The sequence below is a fragment of the Triturus cristatus genome, chromosome 7 (genome assembly GCF_964204655.1).
Source record: "Triturus cristatus chromosome 7, aTriCri1.1, whole genome shotgun sequence".
Classification (NCBI taxonomy): domain Eukaryota; kingdom Metazoa; phylum Chordata; class Amphibia; order Caudata; family Salamandridae; genus Triturus; species Triturus cristatus.
The window spans coordinates 1,197,171,294-1,197,196,683 of NC_140590.1; the positions used below are offsets into that span (position 1 = coordinate 1,197,171,294).

Below are 25,390 nucleotides of genomic sequence, written 5' to 3' on the forward strand. Positions count from 1 at the left end.
ACTGGATGCCTCTGTTAATAAAACAGTGGCTACGTGCATGGTGCTGCTTCGCACGTTAAGAAAAATTTACCTCTACTCCCGGCGCAGGCAAGACCAGAGGTAGTGCGGAGTACCATCTTAAGTAGACTAGACTACTGTAACGCACTACTTCTGGGAGCCCCTGCGACTCTGGTGGGTAAACTGCAACGTGTGCAGAATTGTGCGGCTAAGCTGGCTCTGTCACGCCGGCGTGTGGATTCCTCCATTACTGCGCTTAGGGACCTCCACTGGTTGCCGGTCCCTCAGCGGATCGAATTCAAAGCCCTCTGTATGGTATTTAGAGCTCTTCATGAACAAGGCCCCATTCCTTTACAGAACATGTTCTCTTGGTATATCCCGTCTAGATCGCTCCGCTCTGCTACAGCTTGCCTGGTGGTGGTTCCAAAAATCCTGAGGACTCAGCTGGGAGGCCGGTCCTTTAGATTTACAGCAGCAACCTTGTGGAACTCTCTACCGCCGGCTTTGAGGAGCATGGGAGATCTATCCTCTTTCAAGAAAGCCCTGAAAACTCATCTTTTTCCAAGAGTGGTGTAATTTTCTTACGCAGTGGATTGTTTTTTATCGTGCAGGTTCCATCAACAGTCTAAGCGCCAGGATGCCCGTCGGGTGATAGTCATTGCGCTATATAAGTATACCTATACATACATACATACATACATACATACCACCGCCAGGATCCCGGAGGCCAGCATGACCTCCAGGCTCGGCACCACTAGCATTCCCAGAGCCTGACCCGCCAGACGCTTGCAACCCAGAGGACGCACTCCTGTTCCCGTCCGCGGCCGCCATTTTTTCGGCCAAGGTTTACATTCGCTCTACTGGACCCCTGCACGGAGCCGCGGGAGGGGGCGTGGTCAAGGGAGGCGGGTCTGCCGTGATGTCACCACACGAGCTGTGGAACCACGCCAAAGGAGGATGGTACAACTTGGAAGGCGATAGACATAAAAGATATACTAAGACTTGCACGTTGTTTGCCGAATTCATAGACCAATCAGAATGCCGCGTGAGTGTGGCCGCAGTACTTGCGTACTTAAGGTAGTTAAGACTACTGGTCCGTTTACCGTACATATAGAAGAGGAGTGTTTTTTTTAACTTGTCTAACCATGTAATGGTCGTCGTATGTTTTTCAAAATGTATTCTTATCCCGGAGGATTGGCTGGCTCACCTGTAAAGCAAGCACACCACCGCCTTTCTCCGAGGCGAAGCAGAAATGCCTCGGAGAAAGGCAGCGTCGTTTCCGGATTCGGGGGCATGTTTTTCTGTTCTCTCCTCTTGCCATTGGCTGGAGGAGATAATCAGAAAAGTAGCAAAACACACGCCCCCGAATCCGAAAAGGACAGGGCCTGTTCGGAGAGACAAACCTCTTCTCCAATGGCTGGCCAGCATTCAAGAGGCCAGCCAATGGAGAAGAGGGGAGAAGAGGGGCGGGTTCAAACCCCTCTTCTCCAAAACATTAAATCTCCGGACTTCCGGTTCTGCCTTCGGCAGACCGGATGGTCCCGAGACCTAAAAACGAGTACTTAAGGGAAAGAGCAGGCAAGGGGAGAGATTCTGGGGAGAGAGGATAGGAGCAGGAGAGGGAGACCAAGAATGAAAGAGGGAAAGAGGTGGCGGAGTGAGAAGGCAGCTTAACCGGGAGACACGGAAAAACAGTGTCCAACATCAGGTGTACAGTGATCCCAGTGAAAAAGGTGTAGTTCCCACACCTCCGCTGTGTGTGGCTCCCTTTACGCTGTGGGCTCCCTCAGAGGGGTCACTGAGACTCCAGGGCATAAATACTGGATCCCTCCCCAACAAGGGGAAAGGGAGTGCTTTGGCAAGGGGCGCCATTCCCACAACTCTGCTGTGTGTGAACGCCCTTGACGCTGTGGACTCTCTCAGAGGGGTCTCTAAGACTCCAGGGAATAAATGCTGGATCCCTCCCCAACAAGGGGAGAGGGAGCGCTTTGGTAAAGGGCACATGGTTAACAATAGTTACAAGATACAAAAACGAGGCAAGGGGAGAGATTCAGGTGAGGGAGGATAGGAGCCGGGGAGGAAGACAAAGAATGAAAGGGGGAAAGTTTGAAGAGTTTTATAAAGCGCTGGCTTGACCCGAAGGTATCAAAACGCTTTACATGAGATAGGACATTGTATCAGAAACAGTGTTACATGGTTACATCAGTTACTTATTAATGCATACACCCGTCTTCTGGGGGGTGGAAAGGTAGAGGGGAGAAGGCGAACAGGTTAAGGAATGCAAATAGTAAACACAACGTGGAGGCGAGGAGAACAAATGTCCGATGTCCGGCTGGGTAGGTGCCGGCCAAGGGGTGAACCAGAGCCAAACTCCTCTTTAGCTGCAAGAGACAGCTCCACCGGGCATCAGCCAAGGTTGCTCGGGCACCGCGGAAAATAAAGACAAGTTCTGGTTTCCGCCCAGGAGGCATCGTCAAAAGTTCCATCAAAAGTATCGGCTAAGGTGTTGGTGGGGGGGGGGGGTAAATGTCTGAACTCAAGATCTTGTTAGGGTTCAATGCCTTGGAATAGGTGGTTTTGTTACCGTAACTCAGTTGCAGGTCGTCCTCATTAAGGTCAGGCAGCAATGGAGATAAGGACATCGAGCGACAAGTGAACTGAAGGTGATGAACGCAGAAGATTAGTGGTGGGGACATGGAGTAACCAGGAACATGTCCTATACTGTCTCCGCTCCTACATTCCGGATTTTGAGGCATTGGATGCGCATTTATCTTTTTATCAGTGCTGCAATATTCTTTAGGGCTCTGTACTTCCGCAGTGTGAACAGTCGGACGCCTCTTGTTATCTGTAATCCATGTATTAAACATGTTGGCATCAGAGTTATCAGTGCAGGACCTTTCATGGTTGGTAAACATGCTGGCAACCAAGGTCTATAGTCAGTACACTAACTGGAAACAAAGGTGTCAATACAGCACCGTCTATAGTCAGTAAACTAACTGGAAACAAAGGTGTCAACACACCGCCGTCTATAGTCAGTAAACTAACTGGAAACAAAGGTGTCAACACAGCACTGTCTAGTCAGTAAACTAACTGGAAACAAAGGTGTCAACACAGCACCGTCTATAGTCAGTAAACTAACTGGAAACAAAGGTGTCAACACAGCACCGTCTATAGTCAGTAAACTGACAGGAAACAAAGGTGTCAACACAGCACCGTCTATTGTCAGTAAACTAACTGGAAACAAAGGTGTCAACACAGCACCTTCGAGGGTCAGTAAATGTGATGGAAGCAAAGGTGTGAGTGCAGCACCTTTCATGGTTAGTAAACAAGCCGGAAACAAAGGTGTCAATGTAGCATCTTTCATGATTGGTAAACATATTGGCAGTAAGGGTGACTATGCAACACATAGTTAGTAAACATACTGGAAACAAAGGTGGCAATGATCCATGTCTATTTGGGTATGTGTTTATGCCAGACTTATGCATGGTCTAAAGTGTAAGCGGGTACAAAGGAAGACCGCACATGGTTTATGGAAGCAACGTAGCACCATCCTTAAATCAATTACTTTATTGAAAAGCTGCAGAGCAATGCGGTGACCTAGAGAAGTATGCATTTACAAAGTGTAATTATAAGTGTCGTAACTTATTAACTCACCAACCCTCCAAGAGTCTGAAACTCAGAACTCTCCATCATGGCAGTGAAAGTGTGCTCCACTTGTTGAATTTGACGTCCACTCCACAATTCACAATTAAGAGGAATTTTCCAAGCGATATCATTGAAGTGCCCTCTGGACACTGGGAAGGGGATTCTCGCAGCGTAGGTTCATTATAATGGAATGTAATAAACATCTCTATAGTGCACGGCTACCTCTACGGAGGTGTACCAGCGCTAGCAGCAGGCTCATGAGAGGGCCAGGCTGTCAATTATGCAGAGCCAGGTTTTTAAAGCTCTCCTGAATTCTAGTTCTGATTCCAACAGGCAAAGGTGAACCGGCAGAGAGTTCCAAAGGTTTGCTGTTTTTTTTTTAATTATTTCAAATTGTTTTTATTGATTTTCCAGAAAGAATAATACAAAATGATATCACAGTAAAAGTAACAGAAACAAAAGGAAAGGTGCAAAAGAAGAAAAGGTCCACAAATTATCCAATTTCAATACATTATGAAATGCAGTTATGTTGGAGAAGGCAGTTAAGCTGGAGAGCCATAGGTGGTCCATGAATATCACAATCCACAAACGATCTATGTAACATTACGGGCTTATGGTAGTGTGTTATGAGCAACACATGTAGCATACGATCCATGATACATTACAAGTGTACTAAAGAGGACATAATAAGATCCCACTGACACGTTATAGGCAAGTCGGAGAACATTCTATAGGACACGATTTTAGCAATGGGGGGGATAGGTTGGAGCATTCCTCTTAGAGTACCAAGACCTAGGATACTGTTTTTATGCAATGGAGTGCAGTATGATGGGTTTCACAGTGGGCCAAATGTAAAGGAAAGAGCATCAAAGGACCTCCATAGTTTCCTATGTGGAATGCGCCAGGGAGAGGAATGTAGGGAGATATTATCCACCCCTCTGAGGAAGGACAACCATTCCTGCCACATTCTGAAGGAGACTTCTCTGGAGTTCTTCCACTTATTGAGCACTATTTTGCAGGCCAATGTAAGCATGATGTCTAGTAAATATCGGTCATTCATATCTGGAAGCATTGGGTCCAGGACGCCCAACAGGATATAGGAAAATTCCCTTGGGGGGTTGATGTTAAATGTTTTGTTTATATACTCATACATTTTGTCCCAATAAACTTGTAATGTGGGGCACTGGAAGAGCATAAGAGCAAGGTCGCCATCATGTGTGTTGCAGTTCCAACATGTAGGGAGGGCTCTGGCTGAGTTTAAGCTTGAAAATTCTTTCAGGGGTCCAGTATGTCCTGTTTATTATCATAAGCTTTGTTTGGGATAATACAGGTGTGATTTTATTCGAGAAGGGAGTTATATGTAGCTTGTCCCAGTCAAAGGGAATGCCTCGGGTGTTAGTTTCGGATACCCATTTTATCTCACTCTTTAAGTGTGATTTATGAGGTTTAGGAGATAAAAGCTTGTAGATTTTAGAAACCGTGTGTGCTGACTTCAGCAGCTGTAGCATCCTTGTGAGGATTGACGGGTCGGTAGTTTTTATAGAACGCAGTGTGAATTGTGATTTTAGCTTTAAAAAACGTATAAAAATGTAGGTGATCTAGATCAAATGGTTTTTGAAGCTTGGAGAAAGTCAAAGGGAGATTCCCTGAAAAAAGGTCTTTGACTAGGTTTATGCTGTTTTTCGACCATTTTTCCCAGAAAAACATCTTTCCGTTTACTTTCAAGGCAGGGTTATTCGAAATAAAGGTTAAGTTGGATTTGTTAATTTTAACCGCTGATAATTGGTCTAGGCGTAGCAGGGCTCTTTTGGTATTCTGAATGATATATTTAGAATGGGGGATGGAAGAGACATCTATGGTTAGGAGGGCAGATAAAGGGAGTTCGTTAATGATTGATCTTTCTATCTCCACCCATACTGGAGTGTATTCGTAGTGGGGGAGTAGCCAGTTAGTTCCTTGTTTGCAAAGATACGCATTTTGGTAGTTCCTGAAGTTTGGAAGGCCCAGACCTCCTTTTTCTTTGGTCAATTGAAGTTTTTCAAAGAAACTCTGGGTCTCTTACCTTACCAGAGGAACGAGTTGAACATTTTATATATCTTGGTCAAGAAATCATTAAATAATATCATTAGTAACATACAGGCTAGATAATGTATTAGTGAGGTGATCATCATTTTTAACGTCTCTGCTATTCCCCACCATGATAAGAACTTTGGTGACCAGCCATCTAGTAATGATGACATTTTTTTTTATGAGAGCATTCTCATTCATCTGCAGGGCGGTAATTAAGTCTCTTGTAAAATCTAGACCAAGGTACTTGAAACAATTTGGTTGCCAAGAAAGGCCTGAGTTACCGATTATATCCTTACCGCCAAGATTGTTTAGGAGTTTTACCTCCGTTTTATCTTTATTTAGTTTATAACCAGATACCGCAGAGAACTCTTCTACTGAGGTCATTAGTGCAGTTATGGCTTCCTCCGCGTTTTCGGAGATAATTAATACATCATCTGCGTAGGCTATTATTTTGACCTTGCAATTGTTGAAGCGTATTCCTTTAATCTGGTTGTTGTTGCGAAGTTGTTAAAGGAATGGTTCTATCGCAAGTAGGAACAAGGAAGGGGAAAAAGGACATCCTTGCCTCGTACCCGGTTCTAGTTTAAAAGAGGAAGAGAGGCATCCACCAGCTCTAACTTTTGCGGAAGGGTTAAAATACAGTGACATGCAGATACAATTGTCTCCCAAGTTAAACTTTTCGAGTGTTGCTTTAAGGTAAGACCAATCGATTTTGTCAAAAGCCTTTTCGGGATCCAACATGGTTGCAACTGTTGGGGAGCCTGTTATTTTGGCCTTCTCCAAGGCATGGCATAGAATACGAGTATTGTCACTAGAGAGTCTGATCTTTAAAAAAACAACTTGTGAAGGGTGAATGAGTTTGGGTAAATGTTTTTGGAGACGTCTATCGAGGATCATTGCGTAAATTTTGTAGTCTATATTAATCAGTGATATAGGATGGTAATTTTTAGGGTGTGTTGTGTCCTTCCCATCCTTTGGTATTACTGCTATGATAGCCTCAGCAGGCGTTCCGTTAATTTTGCCGGAATCACTGAATTCGTTAAACATGTTTAGAAGAGGGGGAACCAAAACCGAGGAGAATGACTTATAAAATTTTGCATTAAAACCATCAGCCCCCGGTGCTTACCCTACTTTAAGCACAAAGCAATAATGGGTATGGCTCTAATCAGTAAGGCTGAGCCCCTTAGCAGAAAAAACAACAAATGCCAATACTGATGATCAACTCCTAAAAGATTTAAACACGGCGCAAAAGCTCCAAGTCAATGTACACCGTCACTATTCCATAGTATTTATTCATCGAACCTTATTTTTAATTCATTTTTTTCTTTTATACAAAACAACACATTTTGTACAAAACACCACAAAAGACTGTATAGAGAAAAATAATTTAGAAAAGAGTTATGAACCAATCATACAATGACCTGCCACAGTTTGGCTTATGTTACCATTCACATTCATATCTCATCAACCATACAACATTCCCCATTCACCAACAACTTTCATAATCCACACAATCACATTCCACAACCTTGGTAAAGCAGAAGATAGTTTTTCTTCAAATTTATACAACAAAGGTCAGAGACCAAACAAAGCAAAGAAGTTCAAAATCCAACTTAGTTGTGCATACCAAAAAATCCAATCTAATGAATCAATTAGACAGTACTTAGAAATGCACAATTCTACTGACACTTATTAAAAAAAAAAAAACTATGTATATGTACAATTGTTTGGCAAATAACAGATGGTCTACGCGTTTCGAACCCTCATATCTCTGGGGTTCTCTTCAGGACCAAAACAACTGTGGAAAAAGGGGGGAGAAAAGATTTTTTAAATTATTTAAGACCATAACTTTCTGGCTTACAAGCGTTCCTGCTCCGTTGTTCAGCTCAAATAATCTTACCAATTTACAATGTGGCAACTGAACGGCATTCAAAGTTTCAATAAAGCGAAGACTCTACAATGAAAAAATCAAAAACAGAGGTCTGTCAACAGAAAAAATGTCTTAAGTCCGTCTGGATTTTATTATGTCATTTCCCAGCCCCACTTACTGGATAAGATCTTCTAATATCGTGGTGTTATGCAAAGTCAAGCTTCTTGTATCCTTCAAGCTCGTATATCAGAGGAAGTCAAACACTGAAACAAAATGTTGAACCATTGATATCGTTCGCGCAACTGAGGGCAGAGTAACTAATTGTTGAAAGATAAATCACTCAACATACCTTTGGAATGGCGCGTTTTGGACACTGCCCGATCAGCGTAGTTATCGGCTCGTGTTAAGAATTATTTTTGAAAAAGACGAAAGCGTCTACTAAATATACGGCTTTTGACGGCTCACTAATTACAAGTGTCGCTGCAGGATGCCTACTTTTTCCGATGTCTTAATTCGGACGTTCGTGCTCTCGAACGCGCGCCATGGATCCCGGCTGCAGGATCATTCACCAAACGGCCATTGTTTGAACCAGCCTTACTCGCAAAGGCCGCTGGGAGTTTCCAACTCTGAATTTTGGGAGTTGCAGTTCGAAACTTATGCTATGGTCACATTCTATATTAAAGCACTTTTCAAGAGAGAATAAGCTTGAAAGTAACTCTCTACAGTTTGAAAATTTCAGACAATTCATTCAGACCTGTACAAGCCGTATCCAATTTCAAAATGAGCATTGCTTCGCGTTGTGATAATTTCAAGTTTAGATTACCTCCTCTAGGATCTCTTTCAACTTTTGAAATAATCGTCCAACGCAAGTCTCTCTCTGAATGTAATTTTTTGTTGCAATGGTTGACAAGTGGGGCAGTCTCAACATTTTTTCTAATCCGGGATTTATGTTGAGTAATTTGTTGTCGAACCTCTTGTGTGGTTTTTCCTATGTATAACACGGAGCATGGACATAAACCCTGTAAATTACATATTTAGTTTTACAATTCGTGAAGGACTCATTCTTCCAATGGATTCCGTTGTAAGAAAACAGAGATCCTTCGATGGTTTGGTCGCAGCACATACATGTGCCGCACTTGTGATGTCCTATTACAGGTATTAGACCCATTAGTTCTCTTATTGTTGGTTTTGGGGGTCTTTTTAAGGCTGCCCTCACAATATAGTTAGATAGACTTTTTACTTTTTTTAATGCAAATAATAGTGCATCTGCAAAAGATGAATCAAGTTTTTGGATCAAATGCCAGTTCCAATTGATGGTTTTCTTTAAAAGATTTGAGTTTGGACAAAAGGTAGTCACAAACACTTGTCGTTGTAAGGGCAATTTTTCTTTTTTCTTTAACAATGTTTCCCTAGGAGTCCACAACGCTCTCTTCATGGACGATTTAACCAATTTCTTTGGGTATCCTCGGTCAAGTAATCTTTCAAAGTGACTGTTGGCATGCAGTCTGTATTCAACTCTATGAGAACAATTGCGACGGATTCTAAGAAATTGTCCATATTGCTGGTAAACAATAGGGCCCTATTCCTGTCTGTGGCTTTTTTGTATAGCGTTGTGACCAGTCCACCTTCTGATGGATACACTTCAACATCCAAAAAAGGCATTCTGTGCGATGACTGATTCATGCTGAACTTAATGTCGGGTGACCTTTGATTGAGCCAATCGTAGAACTGTTGTAATTGTTCATTGCTTCCGGTCCATACCAGGAAGATGTCATCAATGAAACTCATCCAAGATGTTATAAATTGACTGTAGGGATTGTTATTCTATACGAACTTCTCTTCGTACATAGACATGAACAGTAGAGCTAGTTCAGGAGCGAAGGGATATCCCATCGCTACACCTTTTGTCTGATAAAAACATTCATTTCCAAAGACAAAATAGATTTTTTTGAGAGCAAACGCAGCCAATTCAAGGATAAAATCCGTGGGAACCCTAACAGGTTTTATCCTTTTTTCCAAAAAATACGAAAGGACAGCCAATCCTTCGTCTTGTGGGATCTGGGTATATAATGAAGTATCATCAAGTGTTACCATTATATCTCTGTTTGTTTGAAAGGACACATTGTATAGTTTATTGATAAAATCAGTGGTGTCTTGAAGATATGATCGGACATCAATCATAAATGGTTTCGAGAAATGGTCAACATACTTTGAAATCGGTTCGATTAAAGAATCACACCCAGATACGATTAGTCTTCTTGGGGGGCAAGTTTCACTTTTATGAACTTTAGGCAAAACATAAAAAACTGGAATCCTAGGATGTTTATTTTGCAGAAGGTTGTATTCTTTTGGACCTAGAAATCCTTGTTCAAAGACAGTTTTTAAAAAGGAAAATAAATAACTTTGGAGTTCATTTGTGGGATCATTTGGAATACGCTTATAACAAGCTGGATCATTGAGTTGTTTAAGTGCTTCCAATGTGTATTCTGGGGTGCCCCATACTACGATTGAGCCCCCTTTATCCGCCTGTTTAATGGTGACTGAAGAATCATTGTTTCAGTGTTTGGCTTCCTCTGATATACGAGCTTGAAGGATACAAGAAGCTTGACTTTGCATTCAGTTGCCACGTTCTAAATTGGTAAGATTATTTGAGCTGAACAACAGAGCATGAACGCTTGTAAGCCAGAAAGTTATGGTCTTAAATAAAAATAAAAATATTTCTCTCCCCTTTTTCCACAGTTGTATTGGTCCTGAAGAGAACCCCAGAGATTCGAGGGTTCGAAACACGTAGACCATCTGTTATTGTTGTTGTATATATACATTTTTTTTTTTTAAAGTGTCAATCGAATTGTGCATTTCTAAGTACTGTCTAATCGATTCATTAGATTGGATTTTTTGGTATGCACAACTAAGTTGGATTTTGAACTTCTTTGCTTTGTTTGGTCTCTGACCCTTGTTGTATAAATTTGAAGAAAAAACATCTTCTGCTTTACCAAGGTTGTGGAATGTGATTGTGTGGATTATGAAAGTTGTTGGTGAATGGGGAATGTTGTATGGTTGATGAGATATGAATGTGAATGGTAAAATAAGCCAAACTATGGCAGGTCATTGTATGATTGGTTCACAATTCTTTTCTAAATTATTTTTCTCTATACAGTCTTTTGTTGTGTTTTGTACAAAAAGTGTTGTTTGGTATAAAAGAAAAAAATGAACTAAAAATAAGGTTCGATGAATAAATACTATTGAATAGTGACGGTGTACATTGACTTGGAGCTTTTGCGCCGTGTTTTAATCTTTTAGGAGTTGATCATCTGTATTGGCATTTGTTGTTTTTTCTTCCCTACTTTAAGGGCATTTATCGTGTCGCCAATTTCGGTTGTAGTTATTGGGCCATTAATTTCATCTTTGTCTTGTTCTGAGAGGGTGAGTAAGTAAGTTGCAATTTTTTAGATCGTCTTGGGCTTTGGCAGTTCCCAAGCCTTGATTTTTGCTATACAAAGTGCTATAAAATCTTTGTGAAGATTTCTGCTATTTTGTTGGGGTCAGATTGAGCTATTCCCTTCTGGTCCACTAAGTTTTTAATCGTATTTTTTTGTAGTTTAAACTTTAAATAGGAAGCTAAGCTCTTCCCTGCCTTACTAGACTCGCATAGTCTGATGCTTTTTTGCTTGTTAATCCAGATCCCTGCCCTTTTACTTATTTTATTATACTCGTATTTCTTATTCACTAATTCATTAAAGACAGAGGATTCTCTAGACACGATATGCTTTTCTTCCAAAATAGAAATCTCTTTTTCTAGATTTTCAAGTTTACTATTAGTGTCCTTGTTCATGGCAGACCTAATTTTGATGATCTTATCCCTAAGAGTCCTTTTTAGTGCTTCCCACCTTGTGAGATCCGATGTATCTCCTGTTTTGTTTTCCGTGAGGTAGTTTTGGATTGCACTCACAATATGTTGTCTGTTTGATTCTGCCTCTAATACTTCGTCGTTGAATCTCCAGAGGGATTGTTTTTAAAAGGTATAGGGTCAGTTATGGTCAGACTAATACATGAATGGTCTGAGATCACTCTCGGCTCAATGAAGATTTTCTCTATTATGGGTACAGCATTGATGGAAATAAGCAAATAGTAAATGCGTGAATAAGAATTGTGTGGAGATGAATAAAAAGTGTACTCCCTACCTGTAGGGTTTTGTATCCTCCAAGTGTCTGACAAATTAAAGCGGTTGCATAGATTGATAAGGGCTTTTTGTGATTTACTGACCCGAAAAGGGCAACGTGAATCCCTATCAAGGTCTGGGTCCATGGGTAGATTAAAATCGCCCGCTATTATATGCATGGCTGAATCTGGAATTGTATCAATCTGCTTACTGAGGTTATTACAGAATGTCAGTTCATCCCAGTTAGGGACATAGATGTCAGGACACCGTTTTTTTTACCCACAGCTTCAGAGCCAGTAACCTCGCTGTAAATCCTGTTTCTAAGTGAGTTGAATTGTTTAGAGTCAATTTATGTTTCCTGTAATATGATGATATCCCCTTTCTGTTTGTGGAGATAGTCAAGAATCTTCTTCTTTTGATAGGGTGGTTGAGGCCCTTAACATTCAACAAGACTATCTTGAGATTATGTTGGGCCATTGAGCTCCGGATCTCCACAGCCCTTGCTTGCTGGCTCTTCTCTGCGCCATTCCCGCAGTTGCTTCGCCCACCTGGGCTTGTCAGTCCGGCCATCCCCGGACCAGGACTCCTTATTCTCCCCTCGAGGCCTGTCCCTGAGACACTCCCGTGCCTCCCTCCTCGTATCAGGCACTCGCAGAGCCTCATGCAAGGCTTTTTAAATCTTATCAGGCAACAGTTCAGATTCTAGTCCTGATGATGATCCCACAGTATTAAGAGCTAGGGATCGAAACGTCGACTTGTTTAGCAACACCGCAATTTAACCACTGTGTAAATTATATTGTGATGTTTGTTGGTATGAGCTTACCTAAGATTATTGTGTAATGTAAGCCACCTTTTGCTCTTTAAGTTTTTGCCTGTTATTTCGTTCTTGTTTCCATTCTTTCAATTCCTTTCCTTCCAAACTCGGTACAGGATTGTGCCTTTTTTTCACCTTTTGCTGTTTCCTTTATTCCGTTCATTCCCAGTGTATTTGTTTGAATAAATGTTCCTCTGTCCTGCTGGACATTGGAAGACTTTCCATAGCGCTCATTGTAGTCAATGTCGAAATGCTCTCACTATCTACTCTTATGCTAAGGACCCTTGTTCTTTAAAATAAGTAATTACCCGAGGTCCTTAGGCTACCAGATCGGGTCCCCTTGTTATTTTTACTCAGCCATTTTAAAGTCAGGCACAGTTGGTGCATAGCGTGGTCACAATAGCAGTAGGGCATCGTGAGGCGTATATAAACACATACACATTGTTATTGCCGCAACTTGAATTGTACGCTTTAAGTTTGATATTGGATTAGGGCTAAATTGCTGTTTTTACCGCAAAGGACCTGCCATCTTGCCGGGCTTTGCAGAAATGTGTAACCCGCAGGTTTGGTCTCAGGACTCGATCTTAATGATGTAAATGCAACCTCTGCCTAAGGTACCTCGGGCCTATATCTGTGGTGACTCTAAAAGCCAAGATCAATGACTTGAACTCGATCCCCCTGATTACCAGGAGCCAGTGAAGCTGTCTCTAATGAGGGGAGATATGGTGATGGAGGGATATCTGCCTAATCAATATTGCTGTAGAATTCTGAATTATTTGTAGCCTGCAAGTCAAGTATGCAGGTAGCCCCAGATATAGGCTGTTAGCGTAGTCCATCTGTGCGGTCACAAGTGTAGTGCACAGAGGAGGAGAATCACTTGGATGTCAGAAGGGAGTGAGAGAAGGAAGGACAGGAAGAGAGCTGACAGGGAAAGGAGAGGGACAGAGGGCGTAGTAGAAAGCGTAAAAACAATGGGGTTTTTTGTTGCAGTGTTTTTTTAGCGCAAACCTGGTTAAGGGCAACAGAGCGCATTACAAAAGAACCAGACTATAATACACACTTTTTAGAATAGGGCATTTAGTGATTTGCCAAGAATCACAGTATGTTCAGCCGAGGTCGAGATTCAAACCTGGTTCCAGATGTTCCAAGGTCACCAGCTCTGGCTAGTAGGCCACATCTCCTCCTTTGTGAGTTCAGTTAATGGTTTTCAGTTTTTGCAGCACACTTCGAAACGTACAGTTTGTTAGGATGATTGATGTGTGTGCCTTTATACGTCAATGGCGCTGTTTTTTTTTATGTGTGTGTGTATTTTTTCTTTTTGGAATATTTCTCCAGGGATTTGGAGTGTGCCTACACATAGCTTATATCCAAGAAAGTTTTTTCTTCTGGAAAGAAAATTCCAGGTTTCCTAGAAGCGAGGCCACAGAGACAATATCATTCCTCAGACTCACCTGACATTTATGTTCATAACTTTATCGAAGTCTTGAAGGGAAGTGGTTTCTATCGTTCCCATTGACAGGATCCCTGCGCTGTTGACCAGCACATCCAGCTGTCCATAGTGGGCCACCGTATCCTGAATGATCTTCTTGGCGACCCCTTCATCTGTCAGCTCCCCGGGAACCAGGAGAGGCTGGAGGGGGATCAACAAGGTCATCCATGTAGGAAATCCGCAAGCACAGATGAAAAACATTAAAGAACTAAACCAGCAGGCACACCTACAACAGTAATGCTTTTCTGCTGCCAAGTAACAAGTGCTTATACTACCAACCAAGCTTTAAAATGAGTACATTCAGCACTAATAAACTGGGTAATAGTAACACATTATCTCTAGAACTTAGAAACAGCAAACACAGTATTAAGTGCTACATAAAACAATTTATTATTACTATTACCATTATAGAATCTGCGTGGGAAGATGCTTGCTCATGTGAAAATACTTTGGGTGACGGCAACTTCACGTTTCCTACACCCCCTTTTTATCTCCACAGTTCAGGTGTTTAGGAGTACATTTCCATCCTTTTCAACTGTGGGAAGAGATCAGTGAGGAGCCAGTGAATATCCTTATATATGAAAGTCTGAGTGTGCAGACTCACAGAGCATTCCAACCCTGGAAGCAGTCCTACCGGCCAATGTAGATTGACAGAAGACAGAACCTTGCTAGAATCCCAACACGGATATGATATTAGCCCTGACATCATCAGGTAGGATATTATCAGCTAGATGGGTCGGGTGGTTATGGTGGAAGCAGAAGATATTGACATCTCAGTTTTTGGAGCACAAGGGGCATTTCTTCAGGTAGGTCATTTGAAGGCCATCATGAATACTGTGGCTTGGTCTACAGACTTCACCGCTGGGACATTTTACTGTACTAGAACTGAAACTGTTCATCATGAGAGTTAGAAACATTTACATTCTTCTCATAATACCAGTACATGAAGTGCCTCCATACCCGTAATGAATGGACTGCAGTGGTTATGCATTTAAATACTTTTGTTTAGGATTGACCTAACACTAGGAGTAGTGCTTTAAATGGAATGACTGAGGGAGACAGTCTAGGTCAAGGTTTCCTTTGTCAGATATTCCATGGCTGTCCTTCCATTACAAGTGGTTGAGCTACAGTCGCAGAGATCATTAGTGGTGCAGATGTTAAATCCAGAGTCCCATTTAGAATGACGCCATATCACCAGTCCATTTTTGAGGACACATCTGGTGATACGCAGGCCATCTGCAGACAACTGCTCAGAGTACCGAAAGCTGAGAGGCACCAGAAAGCTTTTAGAAGCATCCGGAACCACCACACAGTCTGGCAGTAAAATGTCAATTTGTGTATGGCAACCAAAAACATAGTACAGACTGCACGAGGTTCCTACTCAATCCAGACAATGGCCAAATCTAACTTACAGCCAGTTAGGCCAGAAGCTTCCACCCCACAGCAATGTTATGTTATGTTATGTTAAATATATTTATAAAGCGCACGTACACCCAGCGGTTTCTTGGCGCTACAGCAATAATGTACTAGATCAGGAGGTTATAGGTAAGCTTGTGTGAATAAAAGAGTTTTCAGGAGGGATCTGAAGTGTGGAAAAGATGTTTCAAGTCTAAGTTCCAGAGAGAGGGAGTTCCACATTTGAGGTGCCAAAAAGAAAAAGCTAAGTCCGCCATGTTTTTTCCGGTTAAAGCGAGGGGTGGTGAGAAAGTTGGCATGAGACGAGCGAAGAGCACGAGTCGGAGTGTAACGAGAGATTAAGGAGGAGATGAACGCCGGCCCCAGACCAGCTAGGGCTTTGAAAATAGTACAGCCCAGTTTGAACAGACAGCGCTTGGCTACAGGAAGCCAATGGAGGCGTTTCAACAGAGGGCGAACGTGTTGATTACGTGGTTGATGGAAAATAAGCCGTGCAGCCTGATTTTGGACCAGTTGAAGGCGATGGAGTTGATAGACAGGAATACCAACGTAGAGAGAGTTGGCATAATCTAACCGAGAAATGACCAAGGCCATGAGAACCACCGTGAGGGCCTCGATGGTAAGGAATCTGGAGATCTTGCGAATTCTGCGAAGATGGAAAAAGCATGAAGATGTAACTGCACCGATCTGAGGTTTCATGGACAAGTCATTACTGATTACTACTCCAAGGCTTTTAACCGACTTGGTAGGTAGAGGGGGGTTGCCTAATGTGGGGGGCCAGAAATGATTGTTCCACGGATTGGAAGTACCGCACAGAACCAGCTCGGTCTTATCCGGATTGAGCTTGAGTTGGCTCGCGTTCATCCAGTCCCTGATGAAGCATAGAGTGGCCTGAAAGCTAGAAACAGAGGTGGGGGAAGAATTAATGTTAAACACAAGTTGGTGGTCATCCGCATAATTGAAGCATGCTACCTCGGAATTGCGGAGGGAATGAATTAAGGGAACCATGTAAAGGTTAAACAGGAGAGGGGAAAGAGAGGACCCCTGAGGTACACCACAAGTTAGAGTGGTCCTTTTGGCGGAAAAGGTATCAAGGCGAACGGCTTGCGAACGGCTCTCCAAAGAAGAGGAGATCCATTTTAAGGCCGTGCCATGAACGCCAGCATCCCTGACACGGCCGATCAAAAGTTTATGATCGACCGTGTCAAAGGCGGCGGAGAGGTCCAGAAGGACGAGGGCTTGGGAGAGATTGTTATCGGCCCAATTTCGGAGCTCATTCATAACAGCAAGTATGATCAGCTCAGTAGAGTGTGCCGGCCTAAAACCCGCCTGTTGGGGGTCAAGGAAGGACGAGAGTTCGATAAAGGAGCCAAGGCATTGCGTAACATGGGCTTCCAAGATCTTGCTCAGGTAAGGAAGGAGGGAAATAGGGCGATAATTAGTGAGGTTGGTGGGGTCAGCGTGGAGTTTCTTCAAAATGGGAATGACCTCTGCCACTTTGAAGGAAACTGGGACCACGCCTGTTTTTAGTGAATTATTAAGAAGTGCGAGCGGGGGATCGGGGCAAGAGAAAAAAGCTTCTTGGAGAAGGAGGGGAGGGCAGGGATCTAAGGGAGAACCGGAGCTGACCTTTTTTTAAAAGTGTGAAAAATTCTTCTTTGGAAATCAAAGGTAGTTGGTCTAATACTTGTGTGTTCTTAGGCGAGGTCCCCAGTCTCGAGGGGGTGGGGACCGGAGGAATGCTCTTTTTGATAGTGGAAATTTTCTGGATGAAAAAATCGTTAAGGGCGTCACAAAGGTGTTGGGTGGGTACGGGTTTGACAGTTACTCTATCAGGCAGAGATAATTCATTTACGATAGAGAAGATGTCTTTGGTTTTGGTGGTCGAACTCGTAATTTTTGAAGAAAAATATGAGGATTTAGCCATGATAATGGATTTTTTATATTCAGTTAGGAGCCTAGTGAAGATGTCTTTTGTGTCTGTAGAATAATTTCGTCTCCAACATCGTTCTGCTTGTCTAAGGAGAAGTTTTTTTTGTCTGAGGTCCTCTGTGAACCACCGCTGGGCGTCATGAGGCCGCCTGCTTGTGGGGAGTTTACAGGGGGGAACAATATTACTGGTTGAACATAGCCAGTTGTTGATGGCAGTTGCTTGAGCAGTGAGACAGTCAACTTCTATGGGTAAAGACGTAGAGAGTAAGGAACAGAACTCGTCTTTGTTGGCCCGGTTCCAGTTCCTGGTTAGGAGTTTATCCAGTATTAAGGGTTTTACTGGCCGGGGCAGGTTCAGAGAGAATTGAATAGAATAGTGATCGGACCAAGAACATGGAGAAATGGATAAGGTGGAGATGGACAGATTGGCTGTCCAGAGCTGGTCCAGGAGATGCCCTTTAGTGTGAGTGGCAGTGCAGACATGCTGGGTATGGTTGAGACCCGAGAGGAGATCTGTAAATTCTCGGGAATTGGGTGTTTCTTTGGGGTCGGAGGGCCAATAATTGAAATCACCGATTATCATTAAATTGGAATTGTTTATAATTAGTTGGGAGATTAAATCCCCCACTAACTGAGGAAAAGAGGGCATGGAAAGGGGAGGACGGTAGAACAGAGCACAGATGAGAGGGACATGAGAGGACTCAAGTTTAATGACAAGACTCTCGACAGAGGGAATGCTGGTGACAGTTAAGGCGGTAAACTGTAACTGGTGATGGATGATCGCAGCCACACCACCTCCAGGTTGTCCAGAAGATCTATTGGTCTGTAGTATGTAATACCCCGTGGGGATAGCGGCTAGGATGTCCGGTAGAGAGTCATCCGTAAGCCAGGTTTCAGAAAGAAGTACATCGGGTTTTTCAGAATCAAGAATGTAAAAGATTTCTAATTGATGTTTAGGTAAAGACCGCGTATTAAGATAATAGAACTTCAGTGCCCGTTTGGTGGGGTGGGAGGGATTAGGAGTGACTGTCGGAGGGACAGGAAGGCATTCTCTATGCAATGGACGGGGGAGTACTGGCAGAATGTGACAGGGGGATAGAATCCCGCAGGAGGAGAGCTTTCGTTTTAGGCGAGGGGTAGCGGGCCAGTTATGATGGAGAGCACGTAACTCGTTAGAGGTATATGAGTAGATATGGGCAGAGTGCCCGGGCCCTGGTCCCGTACGGCCACGGACGGGCGCAGACGGGCTTGCCTTTAACGCGCCTTCGGCGCGCTGTCGGCGCGCCCACTGCGTGCGTCCGCTGCGCGCTTGCGCTGTCATCCGTGATTTATCTCCCCTGGCTCACGGTGCCTGGAGCGCTGAACAACACCCCCACCCAATATGGCGGCCCCGCTGCTGGCTACCGGGTCCTCCGCCCGCTAAAATGCGACGGGTCCGGACGGTGGCAGTGACAACGGCAACGAGACACACAAAGGTGAGACGGGTGGGAATTATGGCAAAATGCGGTTAAAATAATGATGCAGATCAAATAGAACAACTATTTCAAAAGTTACCTCCCGGCTTCCGCCTCAGGAGTACAAGGTATGCAATGCCTGACCACACATGATCAGCGTATAGTGATAAGGGTACAGTTCACAAAAGAACTGTACATTAATAGGGATTCTAGCACCATCCCCTGAAAGGAGAGCAGAAGTGAGCTTTGATGCCAAAAAAACCAACAGACTCCTTTTGAAATAGTTACTCTCTTTCCATCTGCAACTCGATATCATGAGACGGAAACATGCTGGTTCTTCAAACAGTAAAACAACAAATAATCGAACAATAGTGCCCCATCGGCATGCTTGTGTGGCCACTCACCACACCCACATGCCAATGCAGAAGCCGAGACTTTTCAAGAACATGAAAAACCAGGAATATGGGAACCCCCCGTAAAGGTCTTTTTTCTGAATGTCCACTTCCTCTGCATGCCTCTCTAAAACATGGACGCTAACATTTATACAAGCAAACTAGAACCTTTACAATGTATTGATGCATGGGGTCATAATTTAAAATGAATTACTCCATTAAAGCTAACTCTATAGCCAGGTTATGCTGTATGTCTAGGTCTCTGAATAGCACTTGATGACAAAGTTCTAAGATTGGGAATTTAAGGATACGTGTGTAGAAAAAAAATAGGAAAATATCAAAACAACTGGCCAGTTGAGGGGGTCAAGATTAGAAAGGCTTTCAATGTAGCCAGTGCAATTTTGCTGTGACATTTGCATCAACCAGCGAAAAGAAAGCAGTTGCATTGTAAGAACAGTAAAAAATTGACTTTTTGTCCTGGGGCCTAGATACCAATCATTTACATTACACTGGTCAGTGAATGCAAGTGTAAAAAACAAAAACAAAATCACAGTTTGTTTGCTCTATGCAATGTAGGTAACAATGTATACCTTACCTTGCTTGTTACATTATCATTTACATTTAACTGAACGATTGTTTTTTTCATTAGAGGACGAAGATTTCCACTTTTTTTTAAAACATTTATCTTAAGCTTAAAGTTGATAGCCCTATCTTTTTACCATGCAACTCCTCCCACTGGTATCCTTTGCATGAAAACCTCAGAGGACAAAAATACTTTCTACAATTTCGCAAAAACAATTAAAACGTTGCACAGCAGCATGGGGTGCTGTGCAACATGGCTCAAAGTTTTTTTTTTTTTTGTTGAAAATTCTTTTTATTGGCATTTTAGAATATAATCATACATACATCACGTTCCATGGAAAGGAGTATGTTACATGTGTAGAAACTGAGACCAACATCAGCAACATGGCTCAAAGTAAATAAAAACAAAGCACTAAGGAGCAGCCAGCGTTGACTCAGTCATAGCACTTTTTTTTTGTACTTTAAGCCAGGCTGCAAAGCAGCCCGTACTACTGAGCAACATTTTTAAACAAGCATTGGCATAGCCAATAGGTCTCGCCTTTGGGACCTTATAAGTGTTTAGCCATGCAACAGTTGCATAACTAAATACTTATAAGGTCCCGAAAGCGAGACCTATTGACTATGCAAAGCGGCCGTGCGGCCGCGAAAGTGATGGCGATCACGATCAAACATCAAAGCGGCCGTGAAAGTGAAAGTAATCGCGGTAAAGCGCAGCGCGCGCGCCCGCGCACATGCACTGTAGCTCTAGGCTGGCCTGGTAGCACTTTTTGGAGCCCTCTCAATAAGTCTCGCCAGACCAGCGCATGCGCTGGGTCAGGCGAGACCTAAAAATAATAACAAAGCGCAGGGTGCCAATGGGTAAGGGGATTTGACCCAGTGTCACATGTTGTATGCTGTGGTGGGCAGAAGCAAAACGTGAAGGACAATTTAACAGACCAATGGATGAAGCCTGATGAGCAAAAGCTCCTCAAAGTACATACATTATGTATGATATTTTAGTCTGGAGGACAGACCTAAAAAGGAACCCAACGGCACAGTGCAGGAGCATGCTGACCTGTTAATATTTACCTTCTCCTTGCTGGCCTCCTGGCAGAGACGGGCCGTTTCATTCAGCTTCTCGACATCTCGTCCATTAAGTGACAGCTTTGCTCCCAGTTTAGCAAACAGGACAGCAGTCCCAGCACCAATGCCCGAGCTGGCGCCTGTGATCAGCGCAACCTTCCCTTTTAATGAGAACACCTTGGGAGATAACATAAATATTAAAAAAATTGTAAAGATGATAAATGAGACATTTCTCTACACCTGTCCTAACATTTCAGCAAGGTTCTAGGTCAGACACAACCTTCAGAAGTCAAACACACGACAATGCGACAAGCACAATCAAGTGTGGAGTGCAATGCATGGAACATTCAGGAGAGGAGTGTCGTCTGAAACATGCAGGAATGGAGTATCTTTGCTGGCAATGTCAGATGACTGAGAAGGATTATTGGAGCAGGGTCAGGACTGATTTGCATATGGCTGGGTCTAATCTGAAGGGGCATGGTGGGCAAAAAGACGATGGGTTGGAATGCTACCCCTGAGCGATTGCCAGTGGTTAGACTTATAGCATGAATCCTACCATCACCTTTTTTGAATGCTTGAAGTAATGTCCTAAATGGACAAGAGTATGCCCAGACGTGGGTCCCTTAGTAACTGTGCTACCTGAACCAAGCTAAACTCGACTGAAGAGCCCTAGTCGGGGTGAAATCGGTCTTGGGTGTCTTGGGTTCTGGTTCAGAGAGGACGTGGCATGGCAGTTCGGGCTTGAATGTTCGTATTGGAGTAGGCTTAAGACACATTTGCATATGGCTGGGTCTATTCTGGGGTGGCATGGTGGGCAAAATAATGATGGGGTAGAATGCTACCCTGAGAGATTGACTTATTGCAAGCAGGTTAGTTAAAAAAATATATATATTTTGTATTTCTTTATTGGCATTTCAATAGATAGCATTACATAGAAAGTAATGTTACACAATTCCGGCTCTGCAGGCATATCCCACCAAATGGAGCAGAAGAGTAATAATCATCAGATACCAATAAGTCAACAATAATTATACAACTTCTACCCCAAACCTCACTTCCACCCACCCACTCCCCATAACTTCCACCGATAAGCTGGATCATCCTTATAAGGGTAATTTAGAATGCATCTATTGGTCACTAGTGTGACGGTAGTCTCTGTGTCTTAGCACTCGACTACCTTGCTCTGTGTGGTCTGCACCGCCCCCCCGCCCCTGGAATAGGGAAGTCATCCAGAAGTACTACCCTCCGTGGGCTCAGCGAGGGCCTGCAACATGCTTCCACAGGAGAGTAGATCAACTGCTACTTCCTCATCTCTGCATGTTTTACACGTATTAAGGAGAATGCATAGTTTGTCCAGGAAAAGTGTGTTACCTTATCACAGTGTACTGCATTGGTGCATAGGGAATAACAACTAGGCAATTCCCAAAAATGCTAGTGGAAAGGCAATTTCTCAAGCATAAGGTGATACAAAGGGGACAGTGCTGTGTGTGTGTGTGTCTTTCTTTCTTTCTTTTTAGAGTTTTATATAGCGCAAACTTGACCCGAAGATATCGGGTATCAGAGCGCTTTACATGAGCACAATTTTCGTTACAGATTGACACATTCATTTTTGGAAGGCACAGGGAGATTAAGTGCTTTGGCCAGAGTCACAGGATGTTGAGCGTCCCTGCTGAGACTCGAACCTGGTTCCCCAGCTACGAGGCCGAACGCTCGAGCTGTAAGGCTACATCCTCTCCCAAACTAGAATATAATCAGTGAATGAATGCATCACTCTGCATCTTAGTTGCATCAGTCTGCTTCTTAGTTACTGAGTATAACAATGCAGCACTCAGTCCATGATCTAATCAGTGAATGAAACAATGCATCACTCTGCATCTTAACTATTGAACGTAACAATGCGGCCCTCAGTCTGTGATATATTCTCAGTGAAACAATGCATCACAGTTGCTGAATCTAACAATGTAGCACTCAGACTATGTTATAATCAGTGAATGAATGCATCACTCTGCATCTTAGTTGCATCAGTCTGCTTCTTGTTTACTGAGTATAACAATGCTGCACTCAGTCTAAGATATAATCAGTGAATGAAACAATGCTTCACTCTGCATCTTAGTTACTGAATATAACAGTGCAGCACTCGTCTATTGTACATTATCAGTATACAGTGCATCACTCTGCATGTTAGTTACTGATTAAAGCAATGACTCGGCATAGCTAGTAGATTTGACAATGCAGCACTCGGAAATGTTAACACAAGATTATTACAATACAGCCTTCTGTGTAGCGCATATTATGTGATTTGCGCAGTCAAGGTTTATATCATTAGATGATGTAGTCAGGAATGTAAAGAAATAATCTTTTTTCATAACTCAAATATGCAGCACTCTACCTTAGAAGGATGAAAGGTTAAATGAGCAAAGTGTCTAGCTGATAATATCTTACTTATCGGTAACATATAAATTTTTGCACCAAACTCTCAATCCACTTCGCCATCTATTGTGATCTCTCTGCACGGCAATGCCAGCGCTAATTTCATGTTCACAGAACAGATACAGGGTAAACAGCGACGCAGATTTGCTACCTGGAAATCAGTGGATGGACGGTGGCCAAACGGGAACATTTGCATAGGCCTGTCCCGGGAACAATATACAGTGCATGTATGTCTCCGGGCTGTGCATCTGCCAAGAACTCCGCTGTGTTTTCACAAGGAAAGCCCTGGGTACACCCCAAGAGCCAAGTAGTCGAGGCATCTGTCAGCAAAGGGAAAAGAAAACAAGTCTCCTTCCCTTTGGCAGCACCCCAGTTTTGTTTCAGCGAGGTGCGCGGGGCTTTTATTTCACCTCGTTTGGATGCTTTTTCCTAGGTCTTGCCTAGGCAGCGCTGAGGGCCTTTAGCCAGTGCTTAATTTGTAAAATATGAAGTGCAGGTGCTCAAATGTTTGTCGGAGGCCACACCCACTTTTTTCTGGCTCCACCCACTTACTCTATTAGCTCCACCCACATCTTCAACTGGCACTGAGAAAAGTCAAATATAATACCCGATCTGAATTTCAGAAAGGGAGCCTTCCTCATAGTAAGGTTTTGATAGGAGGTTCCCCGTGAACCATTTTGAAAAAGATTAAAGCAAAAGTGCATTTAAAGAACAGTTTTGGAATAAATTAGCTAAAACCACTAATGCATTGAAAAGGAAAAATGTCAGTGCTCTGTGTGCTGATTTGGGGAAAGGACAATACTGGGGGTAGGGCATGCCATTTTTAACAGAGTCTGAGTTCAAAGATACAACTTTGACATAGCTTAAGTTATGTGACAAAATAAAACAAAATGTTGTGAAAACACTAGTCCAAACAGATAAACTGAATAAAATCATGCAATACACTTGAATGAGTCAGCCACTGTCACTTTCAGTGGCTGAAGGGGTATTGGGTTAATCAGTATAGTAGAGTATTCCGTTAAAGCGATTACTTTTAGAGAAACAAAAATAAAAAGGATGATTACCAATTGGGCTTGTTACTATAGCTTATTCCCCTGGAGCTATATGTGCATTTATTAGACATTCAGAATAGTAAAAAAAAAAACATGGAACTATGTAGTTCTGTATGACACAGACAACACAGAGATCAGAAAAGAAGCATATGTTCAAAATATAACTTTTTAATTAAAGATTTGTATCTTAACATAAAGCAAAGAAAAATGTGATCCAAAACGTCCTTGAGGTACCTAGGCCAAAGGAATAGGTAGTGGCTGGGAAGTTTGAATTTGACCTTATCTTAAATACGTCATACCTATTATTAGTGCAAAATGACCATAGTGCCATACAAAATGTAATTATATAAAAAAAAAAATAACTAAAAATAAAATATATAAATACAAATAAATACATGTTCTAAAATGAAAAACAAGTTAAGTCTTATAAAAACAAAATAAATAAAATATATTAAATAGAACAATAAATATAACATCCAAAGAAGAAAGAGACATAAATATAACAAAATATTAAATAAATCGACACTGTCAACAAAGTGTTCTAAATGCAAATAAATAACCTATATAAACTAGAACAATTAAATATCCAAACACACTAACTTTTCCAAAACATTGCAATGACACATTTTTTCAGTCGGAATGGGCTACATCTATTTTTCTAGAAAAGCCCAGAAACAGTCTAAATTGCTAGTGCATTCCAAGTCTTCCTCTTTCCTTGCTTTACTCCTAGTGTCAACCCTGGCAAGTTTTGTTAGACCAGCCCCCTTACGGTGTGTAGCAAGCGAGCGCAGAAAGCTTAATGACTGCTAGAGGTGTTTGCATGGGGGGAATTCTCCCTTCAAGAACATTTTGTAAAAAGAAAATCCAATGGTGCACAACACATTTTCCATTACATATTTAGCTGTATTAACTTTCAAAGCAAAGTGAATCGTAAATGATGACCTGACATAAGCAACCATGCCAGAAAGCATGGAAATCTCACACATAAATACTCAGACAAGGAAGCATGGAAACATCACACAAAGG

General features: G+C 42.5%; 1 protein-coding gene across 1 annotated transcript in view; it reads right to left on the reverse strand.

The window, feature by feature from the left end:
• The window catches only part of LOC146811590 (uncharacterized), a 109,295-nt gene that overhangs the window by 46,843 nt on the left and 37,062 nt on the right, over nucleotides 1-25,390 (reverse strand). Inside the window, exons 2-3 of the mRNA XM_085618577.1 lie at nucleotides 20,889-21,059; nucleotides 14,007-14,185 (exon numbers count right to left, since the gene is read on the reverse strand). Coding sequence (XP_085474703.1) covers nucleotides 14,007-14,185; nucleotides 20,889-21,059 — 350 coding nt within the window. The remainder of the gene's footprint in view (nucleotides 1-14,006; nucleotides 14,186-20,888; nucleotides 21,060-25,390) is intronic.